Source organism: Malaclemys terrapin, chromosome 6 (genome assembly GCF_027887155.1).
Source record: "Malaclemys terrapin pileata isolate rMalTer1 chromosome 6, rMalTer1.hap1, whole genome shotgun sequence".
NCBI classification, from domain to species: domain Eukaryota; kingdom Metazoa; phylum Chordata; order Testudines; family Emydidae; genus Malaclemys; species Malaclemys terrapin.
The window spans coordinates 70,312,045-70,324,756 of record NC_071510.1 but is presented as its reverse complement, the minus strand read 5'-3'; the positions used below and the strand labels follow the sequence as shown (position 1 = coordinate 70,324,756).

The window sequence follows — 12,712 nt, the reverse complement described above, 5'->3', positions numbered from 1 at the left end:
CACTAGACCCCACTACAAAGAAGTAAGAATTGAAGGAAGTTGGAATTCAGCCAAATCAGTTTTATGATGGAGAATACATGATAGGATGTGGTGGTTGGAAAGATTTAATCACTTTGTTGGATATGTTCACTTTATTAAAAAAAAAAAAAAAAAAAATGGCAGAGCCACAATGCATGTCAGCCTAGAAACATGACATGAAGGTTTTCCTGACCCTTCACAGTGCTAGGTATTCTGACAAAGTGTCATGTGTATATCCAGCAAGCACTGAGAAAGCATCAAGTGTAGAATCTTGATTTAATGAGGTGACAGAAGTGTATCACATATACACAGAACAGGAACTTCAACACTGATGGACACTTTGAAAGAAGTTTCCCCAGCATTACCTGCTAGAAGCAAAGAGCAGAGTTTCTGAAGGGATAAAATCACACGCAGAAAAGATCAATACCATCTCCAGTGCAGTAGTGTCAGAGGTAGATCCAATTACAAATCCACACATGCACAAAAAACACTTTGCCTTTTTCCCTCCTCAACATTGTACGGTCAACCCACATCAGAAGTCCATTTCCAATACTTCGTTAGAAGCCAAATTTTCCTAGACTTTGGTTCTATTAACACAGCACCTGGCCACGGTCCAGGACCCTGTTGTGCTAGGTGCTGTAAAGACACAGAACAGAGATAGTCCTGCCCCAGAGAGATTGCAATTTAAGTACTCCCAAACAGGCTGAATAAGTGTTGCATATCTGGCACAAATACCTTGCAATGCCAGCTCCAAAAGTGCCATGCAAACACCTGTTCTCACTGTCTGGTGACGTTGTAAATAAGAAGCAGGCAGCATTATCTCACATCAATGTAAACAAACTTGTTTCTCTTTGTGATTGGCGGAACAAGAAGTAGGACTGAGTGGACTTGTAGGCTCAAGTTTTGCATTGTTTTGTTTTGGAGTGCAGTTATGTAACAAAAAAATAAATCTATATTTGTAAGTTGCATTTTCACAATAAAGAGATTGCACTATAGTACTTGTCTGAGGTGAACTGAAATACTCTCATCAAAAATATAAAAGTGAGCAATGTACGCTTTGTATTCTGTGTTGTAACTGAAATCAATACCTTTGAAAATTTAGAAGAACATCCAAAAATATTTAAAAGTTTCAGTTGGTATTCTATTGTTTAACAGTGCAATTAATTGCAATTACTTAATAGTGATTAATTTTTTTAGTTAATCGCACGAGTTAACTTCAATTAATCAACAGCCCTACTAAAGACAGAAAATTGAGATAAGGTAGCAGTTAGTGAAGTTTAACATCAAGATTTAACCTTAATGGAGAAGACACCACCAGTAATTTAATAGTGCCTGGTACTTTGCAGCACATAAAGAAGGCATTGCTCTACATCAGTAGGGAGCCCAGTCTGCCCAGAGACCTTAATAAGCCACACAAAAAACTATGAGATGGGTACAACTGTAAGCACACCCAAAGCCTCAGTAAGCAATACTATGTGGATATAAAAAACAAAAAAAGGAACATATCCCACATGTTCCTCTGCACTTGATACCCTAATCTAGATATACGCTTTCCTATCCAAATATATAGGGCTCTATTCAACACAACTCTGTGCATTTTCAGTTATCCTATGCATTTTGTTAGAAAAATTCCAAAAATACAAAAATGAGCTTACCTTCAAGTTTAGATCCATATTGGTATATTCCAGCAGCAAAGTGTGGCAAGGCAAACACAAGTGATCCCAATCCTATCATAAATGATGAAAAGGCAAGCCATCTTGGTTTGTGCCCTCTTTCTCCAAAGAAAGCTACAAACAGCGACAATACACAAAAAGCAATGTCATAGCTTGCAGAGATGACACCAGTGAGGGAACTGTTCAGCTCAAAACGTTTTTCAATAGTGGAAATACTAACATTTACTAGGCCATTCACCACAATACCTATTAAAAAAAAAGAAAGAGAGAGAGAGAGACAATTAGACAAACCAAATAAGTATTATTTTCTTGAAAAAACTACTGTGTAATCTTATCACTGGATCACGTGCAAGTTCAAATTCAATCTTGCCATTCAATCGCTCAGCTCTTTTGAAAGAGAGTTTAGTGATCATGACAGCAAAGAACTTAATTCAGACCTTAGCACTGGGCAATTTTTTTTTCCAGATGAACAGTTTACAGAAAGGTTTTGATTGACCTGAAACTATTAGTGAGAGGAGATTTTGCCACCCTCCATCTAGCGTTTAGCCTAGTTGTTAGGGCACTCATCCAGGATGTGGGAGATCCAGATTCAGGTTCAAGGCACCATTGGGCCCTCTTGATCTGGAGCTGCAGAGACTCTCAGGACCGCTTAAAGTCTTGTCTCTACTTGCAGCAGCACATAGTTATGTGTAGCTACATGTTTCAGTGAAAGGCAGGCTGCATCCCCACTGTGTTGTGTAGCTACACGTGGCAGTGAAGGGCTCCAGCAGGACAGTAACACTGCTAAAAATAGCAGCATAGACAGAGGAGGTACTGCTCTGGTGTGTAGAGAGCCATACAGGGTATATGTCCTAAGGTTACATCTATAGTGCACACCTCTTGCGACGGCATATATTGTTTGAAAAGCAGGCTGAATCCACACTGTTGTGTGTAGCTACACAAGTCAGTGAAAGGCTCTGGCAGGGGAGAGGCAGCAGGGAAAGGCTGGGCAGCAGGGAGCTGCCAGAGCCTTTCCCCACTGCAGGGAGCTACAGAAGCCTTTCCCTGTGGCAGGGAAAAACTCCTGTAGCAGGATACTACACTGCTAAAAATAGCAGTGTAGGTGAGGAGATACTGCTTCGGTGATTATATACCCATGGTATTTACCCAGTATGTACTCACAAGGTTCAGGAGTGCTTGTACTCTACTTGCCTAAACAGTGCTTCACCTTCTACATGCGATATATACCTGTACTAGCTAGACATGCAGTGTCTGTACTTTACACACAGCTATAAGCATAGACACAAACTTATATAGCAGCCTCTCAAGGATGCCCTATAGGCAGAAACACTACTCAGACCATCTGCAGCACACCCTTCTTGCTGCTAGCCCCACGCCCAGCATAACCGTTTCTGCAAGGCTTCTGAGGGGTCCTCAGTCAGTCTTACAGCTTGCCTCCATAGTTCCTGCACTGAGGGAAATCCTTAAAGCCCAGTATTGGGCCAGGGAGAATGACTTAATTGCCACACCTAGCATAAAAGGACTGGAGAAGGGCTCACCCTATGAACTGTAATATCCAAGCTACTACACTTAATTCATATGTTGGAGTCCTGGGGGGGAAGGGGAGAAGAATTCCAGTATTCAAGGCCACTATGACAGACTGTTGGTGTGATGGGTTTTTTACTGGGGGGGGGGGGGGGGAAGAGAGGAGTACACCAAACACAGTGGTGACTAGAGGCCTTAATGACCTAAAGGAATGAGCAAATATCAAGCTGGTTTTCTGCTTCTGTCATTTTTTTGGCATATGTATAGCACTTCAAACATCTACTTAGGTCCCTGAGCACTCATATGAAGTAGGTAAGCGTCTTTATATTTTAAAGATGGGAAACTGGCTCACAAGAGTTAGATACCTGTACACCATAAAAGTGAAGTAGGTCAGTAACTGATTACAAAAAACTGTTAAACGTTCTTATTGTAATTGGTCATTGGTTTAGTTACCCATGTTCAATCACAGACTAAAACAACAAGCAAATTCATTTATAAGAGTTTAGATAATAATTTAGTGCTAAATGTAATTGCTGGTAAAATAATGGTTAATGGCTCCTCATTACTAAAGGAGCAAAACAGTTGCTTTAGCAGAGATGGAAGCCTGTTGATCCAGACACTATACTGTTGGTAACTCCCAGGTCTTACTCTAAGAGTTCTTAGCACCCGAGTAAATATTAGCTAAAGAACAGTGTTTCAACTACTTGCATTTCTACAGTATGTGAAGGCTAGTCCACAGTGTGGTCCACAAGAGGTACTGCACCAAAGAACTAGGATGTTAATTGCAAGTCATTAATCTTTGACTTACTTTATTAAAACTAGTCATTACTATTTTAACTTTTTACTAGGACTGTCGATTAATCACAGTTAACTCATGCAATTAATCGCAATGTTAAACAATAGCATACCAATTGAAATTTATTATATTTTTGGATGTTTTCAAATATATTGATTTCAATTACAACATAGAATACAAAGTGTACAGTGCTCACTTTATATTATTTTTTACAAATATTTGCACTGTAAAAATGATCAAAGTAGTAGTATTTTTCAATTTACCTCATACAAGTACTGTAGTGCAATCTGTCATGAAAGTGCAACTTACAAATGTAGTTTTGTTACTAAACAGCACTCCAAAACAAAACAATGCAAAACTTGAGCCTACAAGTCCACTCAGTCCTACTTCTTGTTCAGCCAATCGCAAAGAGAAACAAGTTTGTTTACATTTATGTGAGATAATGCTGCCTGCTTCTTATTTACAAGATCACCAGAAAGTAAGAATAGGCATTCACATGGCACTTTTGGAGCTGGCATTGCAAGGTATTTATATGCCAGATTTGCTAAACATTCATAAGCCCCTTCATGCTTCGGCCATCATTCCAGAGGACATGCTTCCATGCTGATGACGTTAGTTAAAAACATAATGCGTTAATTAAATTTGTGACTGAACTCCTTGGGGGAGAATTCTATGTTTCCTGCTCTGTTTTACCAACATTCTGCCATATATTTCATGTTATAGTTGTCTCGGATGATGACCCAGCACACGTTGTTCATTTTAAGAACACTTTCACTACAAATTTGACAAAATAAAAAGATATACTAATGGAAAATTTCTAAAGATAGCTACAGCACTCGACCCAAGATTGAAGAATCTGAAATGCCTTCCAAAATCTGACAGGGATGAGGTATGGATCATACTTTCAGAAGTCTTAAAAGAGCAACACTGACACTGAAACTACAGAACCCAAACCACCACCACATGCAAAAAAAAAAAAAAAAAAAAAAAAAAAAAAACACACACACCAACCACACACCAACCTTCTGCTGGTGGCATCTGACTTGGATGATGAAAATGAACATGCGTCAGTCTGCACTGCTTTGGATAGTTATTGAGCAGAACCTGACATCTGCAAGGACACATGTCCTCTGGAATGGTGGTTGAAGCATCAAGGGATATATGAATTTTTAGCACATCTGGCATGCAAATATCTTGCAACGCCAGCTACAACAATGCCATACAAATGCCTGTTCTCACTTTCAGGTGACATTGTAAACAAGAAGCAGGCAGCATTATAGGGTCCAGAGTGACCTAGACAAACTGGAGGATTGGGCCAAAAGAAATCTGGTGCGGTTCAACAAGTGCAGAGTCCTGCACTTAGGAAGGAAGAATCCCTACAGGCTGAGGACTGACTGGCTAAGCAGCAGTTCTGCAGAAAAGGACCTAGAGATTACAGTGGACAAGAAGCTGGATATGAGTCAGCAGTGTGCCCTTGTTGACAAGAAGGCCAACGGCATATTGGGCTATATTAGTAGGAGCATTGCCAGCAGATCCAGGGAAGTGATTATTGCCCTCTCTTCGGCACTGGTGAGGCCACACCTGGAGTAGTGTGTCCGTTTTTGGTCCCCCCCACTATGGAAGGGATGTGGACAAATTGGAGAGGTCCAGTGGAGGGCAACAAAAATGATTAGGAGGCTGGGAAACATGACTTACAAGGAGAGGCTGAGGGAAATGGGGTTATTTAGTCTGAAGAAGAGAAGACCGAGAGGGGATTTGATAGCAGCCTTCAACTACCTGAAGGGGGGTTCCAAAGAGGATGGAGCTAGGCTGTTCTCAGTGGTGGCAGATGACAGAACAAGAAGCAATGGTCTCAAGTTGCAGTGGGGGAGGTCTAGGTTGGATATTAGGAAACACTATTTCACTAAGAGGGTGGTGAAGCACTGGAATGGGTTATCAAGGGAGGTGGTGGAATCTCCATTCTCAGAGGTTTTTCAGACTTGGCTTGACAAAGCCCTGACTGGGATGATTTAGATGGTGTTTGTCCTGCTTTGAGCAGGGGAATGGGATAGATGACCTCCTGAGGTCTTCCAGCCCTAATATTCTATGATTATCTTCTGCAAATGTAGACAAACTTGTTTTTCTGAGAAATTGGCTGAACAAGAAGTAGGACTGAGTGGACTTGTAGGCTCTAAAGTTTTACATTGTTTTATTTTTGAATGCAGGGTTTTTTGTACATCATTCTACATTTGTAAGTTCAACTTTCATAATAAAAAGATTGCTCTACGGTACTTATATTAGGTGAATTGAAAAATATTTCTTTTGTTTTTTACCTTGCAAATATTTCTAAAATCAAAAATATAAAGTGAGCACTGTACACTTTGTATTCTGTGTTGTAATTGAAATCAATACATATGAAATGTAGAAAACATCCAAAAATGTTTAAACAAATTAATTGTGCAATTTTTTTTTTTTTAATCGCGCAACGGCCCTACTTTTTACCCATTTGTATAACTAAGTGGCCAAAGGTTTTTTTTTTCCTTCCTCTTTCCCACTAAGTGTTTCAGATGTGCATTGGTGTCATGTCACTGTCTGCTTGAACCTTTACAATTGGTATGTGGCTTTGACAATTTTTGTGACCAGCCAGAGTTTAAATTTCAGGATAATAGTTTTATTAATCACTCATCCAAGTACCGGAAAACAATTTACAAACAACGCAGTATAATATTTTTATTAAGTTATGTCTGGTCACAAAGCTTGTCGAAGCCACATGTGGATTGGCTGTATCAATTTTATTCTTCTCAGCTTACTCCTGGTGTCAATAATAGTCCTACCCAAAGTGTGAAAATAGCCCTCCCTCCATTTGTCCAGGGAAAGAAGTGACTCAAGAGTGGCAGCAGTTTATTTGGAAACAATGAAGACATTGTTTTCACATTCTGTCACTCACTTTGAAGAGCTATTACTAGTCCCTCCCACAGTTGTGAACTGCAGCAACTCTTGTGGTTATAATTTATGGTGACTCAGACATGCATCCTAGGATGCAATTATGCACTTTTATATTGATCAAAGGCCACATAAATCAGATATTAAGTTAATCATTATGTATAGTATATAGTTAAATTACTATACTATAGAAATATAGGCCTCATCTGAACTTGAAATGACAGCAGGTAAAAAAAAAATTGTCCATTTTTCTATCCATTGCTAACTATTGCAATATCATCTTTTTAAGTCCAGCTATTTGACTACAAAAATCTTTGTAAATTGGAGTCCTAAGTGTGCCCAACGTTGCCTTCAGTTAAAGCAGTGATACATATGCACACCAGTCCTTTACAAATTGCTATTTATTTTTGGTTTTATTCTTTATGTAAAAATGTTATATGCTTAGATGAGATGAAAGTTGAGGATTACTGTATCTAGAAGGTTTAGAGCAGCAATGCTCATCACCAATTAGTCACAAGTTCCACAGAAGATATAAAACTATGTTGAATGATTAGGCAGGTACTTTAGTATTTGGGGGGGGGGGGGGAGGGAAGGGGTGGCATGTCTACAATGAATTACCTTCTTTGAGGTTTCTGAAATTTGAAAACTGAAATACTTAACTGTAACTACATTAAAGTAATTGTTCCCATAGTGGAATGGGGCAAAGTAGAGTTACAGTAGTTTGGACTGCCATAACTCAGCATCTACATATTCCTAATCTGTGGGGGAGTATTATTTGTTAAATACAATCTGCATTTTAATTTCCTGGCTCTGATACTCCTTAGAACTACAGTATTCTTGGAAGTGTGGGCCATTCCTTCCCCGACACACAAACATTCATACCAAACAATAACTTTACAATCTAACTTTCAAGATGCACCTTTTATCTAGATTAGTCTCCTCTTCCCTCCCTTTCCACCCTCATCCAATTTCAAAGAGGACATCATGACCTTCCTGCCTTTGACATGTCATTAACAGCTGAAGATAGAAGGAGGCCTATTCTAATTAAGACACTTAGCATCCCACTACTATAAAAAAGAGGGAACCATTCAAAATGCAGTCTAAGTCTCATTGAGATACTGTATCTGATTATGCATAATTTATTTGAGTTACTATGAAAGTCACTGTAGTACCTAAGCATTTCACAGATATTAATGGGTGTATCCTCACAATACCCCTGTAAAGATAGGGAAATGTTATCCCTATTTTACATATGGGGGTCCAAGCCACATAATTTTGTCTACATAAGGGAAGTTTTCTAAAGAGCTTCCATTTGTGTTAGCTACATTGTTTACACGAGGGATCCCAAGGTTTCATATTGCAGAAATTCACATAGTCATTTACTTGTGCAGTCAAACGGATACAAGATTAAAGAACTACTGAGAACACAGAAAAGCTTATCTACATCAGTATTCCCAGCCTGCAATATTGGCAAATTTAGGTGCTTCTCCTAGTGTAACCATAGCCTGCAAGATAAAGGCCCAATCATGCAGTCAGATTGGTGTAGGCAAGCTTCAAAACAGCTCTGCACCCTTCCACCAATCTGGACCTCTGATACCAAGATCAAGACCTTAATGAATTACCCAAGGTGGTCTGTTGCAAAGCGAGAAAACTTCCGAGTCCTAGTCCAGTGCCTTCGTTATAGAACTACCTCAGGCCCCAACAAGCAACACTTAAATATATGCTTAATTTTAAATATGCGCTTAAATTATTTGCTAGAGCATGACCTCAGTTCATAGATACAAGTTTAATATACAATTAGAAATTGTTGAAATGTTCCTCCCTGTTATTCTGTATTTACATGTTTATTTTCTGATGTTCAGCAAAACGTATCCATTGCCAATTTTCATTTGAAAGACCCACTATCAACTTAAGTTTGGCCTGATTTAGAAAATGTTAAGCCTTTGTGAACAGAAAATTTTTCTACTCTTTACAATTCAAATGGAAGACATTTTATGCATACCTTTGCAGTGTTTAAAAATAAATAAAAACAAACCATAAAAGCAGTATGAAATGGATTATGAACACATGCCACTGAATTCATAGTCCAAGATGAGAGAAATGCAAGTAAACAAATACCATAGTGATACATTTAGTAAGACGTGTTAAAATCTAGTGTAAAGTGTTTGTACTAAAACCTCCTTATCTATTACTGTATTTGTGAACCTTGACTATTCTTTTTTCAAAAAACAAACTATTTTGAGCAGTTGGGGTTGGATTCATAGGGGGCACTAAGGCTCAGCATTGTAGTGCTGAACTTTCAGGTGCCATGCTGCCAAGCGACATTCACAATCCTCAAGTTCAGCACCTAGACCAGTGGTTCTCAAACTTTTTTTTTTTTTTTTTTTTTTTTTAAACTGGTGACTCCTTTCATACAGCAAGCCTCTGAGTGCAACCCCCCCCTTATAAATTAAAAACTTTTTTATATATTTAACACCATTATAAATGCTAGAGGCAAAGCGGGACTTGGGGTGGAGGTTGATTGCTTCCCCCTCCCCCGTAATAACCTCGTGACCCCCTGGGGGTCCCAACCCCCAATTTGAGAACTCCTGGCCTAGACACCCTGTACAATGCATAGGGAGAGCTGGACACCTAAAAAAGGAATTCACTGATGCCAGCACACTGAGGGGGTCCTGCTGAAGCTAGCCAGTAGGAAATGTTGAGAAGAGGAAGGTAAGTGCCCAAGTCCAGGCAAAGAGACACCTCCCTCCACTCAGGATTCAGGCAGAAACCCTCTCCTAGAGTTAGAACCACTGCGCTTAGATGCCTTTTTACCCAGAAGCCCAGTGACTAAAGCACTCACTGAAGATGTAGGAGTATTTTGGAGTGGGTTTCTCTTGACTACTCCTGTTGAAGCTGTTCCACTTTGTATAAAATAATTGATAATTCATCAGGCCAGAAAGAGACTCTATAGCCCAGTGTTTAGGACACTCACCTGGGATATGAAAGACCTATTCCACATTATGAAGACCATAGATTTTAACCCAGGCCTTTCATATCCCTCATGACAGTGGTTTTCCAACCTTTTTTCCCATTTGCAGACCCCTAAAAAATTCTGAGTGGAAGTGCAGACCCCTTTGGAAATCTTTGACATTGTCTGCGGCCCCCAAGGAGTCTGCAGACCACAGGTGGAAAACCACCGTCCTATGAGTGTTCTAACCCAATGGTTCTCAACCTTTCCAGCCTTTCAGGAGGGTAATTTGTCTTGCATAACCCCAAGTTTCACCTCACTTAAAAACTACTTGCTTACAAAATCAGACGTAAAAATATGAAGTGTCACAGCACACTATTACTGAAAAATTGCTTACTTTCTCATGTTTACCATACAAGTCTAAAATAAGTCATGAGCCCCAGGGTTGAAAAACACTGCTTTAGTATATAGAGTCTATATACTCTATATACTAAAGTATATAGAGTATACGTGTCATTGTCTGTATGAAATTTTAGTTGGTACTGACTTTGCTAGTGCTTTTCACATAGCCGGTTATAAAACTAGGCAAATATCTAGATGAGTTGCCGTATCCCCTGGAAGACCTCTGCGTACCAGTTGAGAACCACTGAAATATTGGGCAAGAGGCTAGTGTCCCCTCCTGCTTTCTTTTTGGTGGACAGGAGAGAGTGCAATCTGGTAAGCATGCCAATGAAGTGAAAGGGGCTTTATTCAGGCAGCTACCTGGCATGGCTCTTTGCAGGATCAAGGTGAAATTATCATTAATTCCACAAATGTGTTTTAAGGAAATGTAATCCTGACTGAAAATATCTGTCCCAGCCAAAGGTCCAAAATTACACAGAAGTAAGGGTGGCATGGTATGGTATTGCTACCCTTACTTATGCGCTGCTGCTGGTGGCAGAGAATTGCAGAAGTAAGGGTGACCAGTGCCCACAAGATGTATTGCACGCACACCAATTTCCTGGCTATCCCTCCTCAGCCCCCTCACCCCAATTAGGAAGAGGCTGGTGCCACCCCCAAAGGTGATTCTTGATCTCTAGAACTGCACTGAACATTACAAGCAAAATAAGCTTGCATGTTGCAAGTTTTTCAGCTATTTCTTTGTTTTATGATTTAGTCCTAGAACTCAGTGATTACTAGACTCAAGCACTTGACTCAAGCACCAGGAAAAATTGTTCCACTGGAATCAGTGACACCTAGAAAACATTTGTTTAAAAAAAAAAAAAAAAAGTTAAGTTATCCTGACTATGGTCCCAACTCTGCAGAAATTTACACATATGCATAACTTCGATGCATAAAGGTAAGTACGTGCTTAAGAGTTTCCAGGATCAGGGCCTGTGTGTAGTCATGACTGCACACCCACTGATGCACTGGACTCTCAGGTTTGACTGCTGGAGGTTTTCAGTACTAAGGCATTGTTGGAACAACAAATACCAGGGTCTGAAAATATACTTTAATTTTGTAGATAAACTAACCAATCTGATGAAAGACAGTGGCTGACTTGCTTGGAACACAGCTAGTCACATTATCCATAGCCTAACCAACACATGCTTATTGTTGTGTTAACATTTGATTTCTTTGTAAAGTCATATAAAGTAAAAGTTATACCCCTTTTATGTGCCATGTTTAAAAAAATGGTGGGAGCATTTTCCTTATATTATAAGTAGCACAAGAAAGGGTGTGAAACCGATTGACCAGAGAGGTACTCAGGGATTCAGACAAGTTTAAGAATAAGTAAAGAAAAGGGTGGGAGGGGTAGAAGGAAAGCAGTCTAGCATTATCTAGGTCACTTTAGTTAGGAGCCTGAATATGCATAACATGGAGCCTGACGAAGTCACAAGATTGCCACATTTTAGGCTGACACTAACCCTGCTTGAGCTCACACCCCGGTTGTTCCTCTCTTATCCCAAGAGTCAAAGTCCCCGCCACAGCCTCCCTGGCCCATCCCACCCTTCTCCTCCACCTTCCCCACAAGGGGCACGGTAGGGCTGCCCTTTCCCCAGGGATCGCCCCCCTCATGCGAGAGTTACCTTGGAAGACGGCCAGCAGGCTGTAGGCGCTCAGGTAGCCCTCGGGGTTGTTGCACAGCTGCAGAGCCCTAGGGGTGAAGCTGCCCCATCCGCACGGCCCCTCCTCACACTCCGGCGGGGGGCGGCCGGGGGGCGAGCGTGGGCGGCTGACGCTGGCCCTGGGCTTGAGACGGAGGTCGGGGCTGGAGGGCTCGAAAGCCGGGTTCGCGATGCCTCCCCGCTTCATAGCGATACAGTCCGCGCTCAGATCCTGCCCGAGGCAGCCTCAGCCGGGACCGGCCTCTCTAAATACTCGGGGTAGGTGGCTGCTGCCTCCCTTGGGGCCGCCTCCGCGCCTCCCTGCGACTGGGGAGCCGGCTCGGGCGGTTTCGAAGAGCGGGGGCGGCTACGGCTGCTGCCTGGCACCTGCCGCTGTGCCCAGCACAGCCCTGGCTGCGGGGAGGCTGCGGCCACTACAGGGGAGGGGCCTCGTGCACCTCTGCCTTCGGGAGCTACTCCTGCCCCAGGCCGGGCCGATCGCCAGCAGCCCTCTCGCCTTCGAAAGAAAACTTTTTAAAGCTGCCTTTTCTCGGTCTGCCTTCTGCCCCCCGCCCCTCTTCTGCACGGGGGCTTTTCGCCCAAGGAACCTGCAAAATGACACCGCACCACCACTGGAAGCGTTTTGCAAATTCATGGTTATGCCTCAATACCCAGTTCTCCTTTATGTTACCAGAGTCATAATGGTTTACGTAATTAAGCGTGTCTGAAGTCAGGAAAAAAC

The 12,712-nt window shown here is 41.4% G+C and overlaps 1 protein-coding gene across 1 annotated transcript in view; it reads right to left on the bottom strand.

Annotated features, from left to right (window-relative positions):
• Positions 1 to 12,456, bottom strand: part of LOC128839831 (solute carrier organic anion transporter family member 4C1-like) — a 95,681-nt gene extending 83,225 nt beyond the window's left edge. The window contains exons 1-2 of the mRNA XM_054033140.1: positions 11,953 to 12,456; positions 1,674 to 1,937 (exon numbers count right to left, since the gene is read on the bottom strand). Of these exons, the coding sequence (XP_053889115.1) occupies positions 1,674 to 1,937; positions 11,953 to 12,178 (490 nt within the window). The 5' untranslated portion in view covers positions 12,179 to 12,456. The remainder of the gene's footprint in view (positions 1 to 1,673; positions 1,938 to 11,952) is intronic.
• Between the last annotated feature and the right edge of the window lie 256 nt (positions 12,457 to 12,712).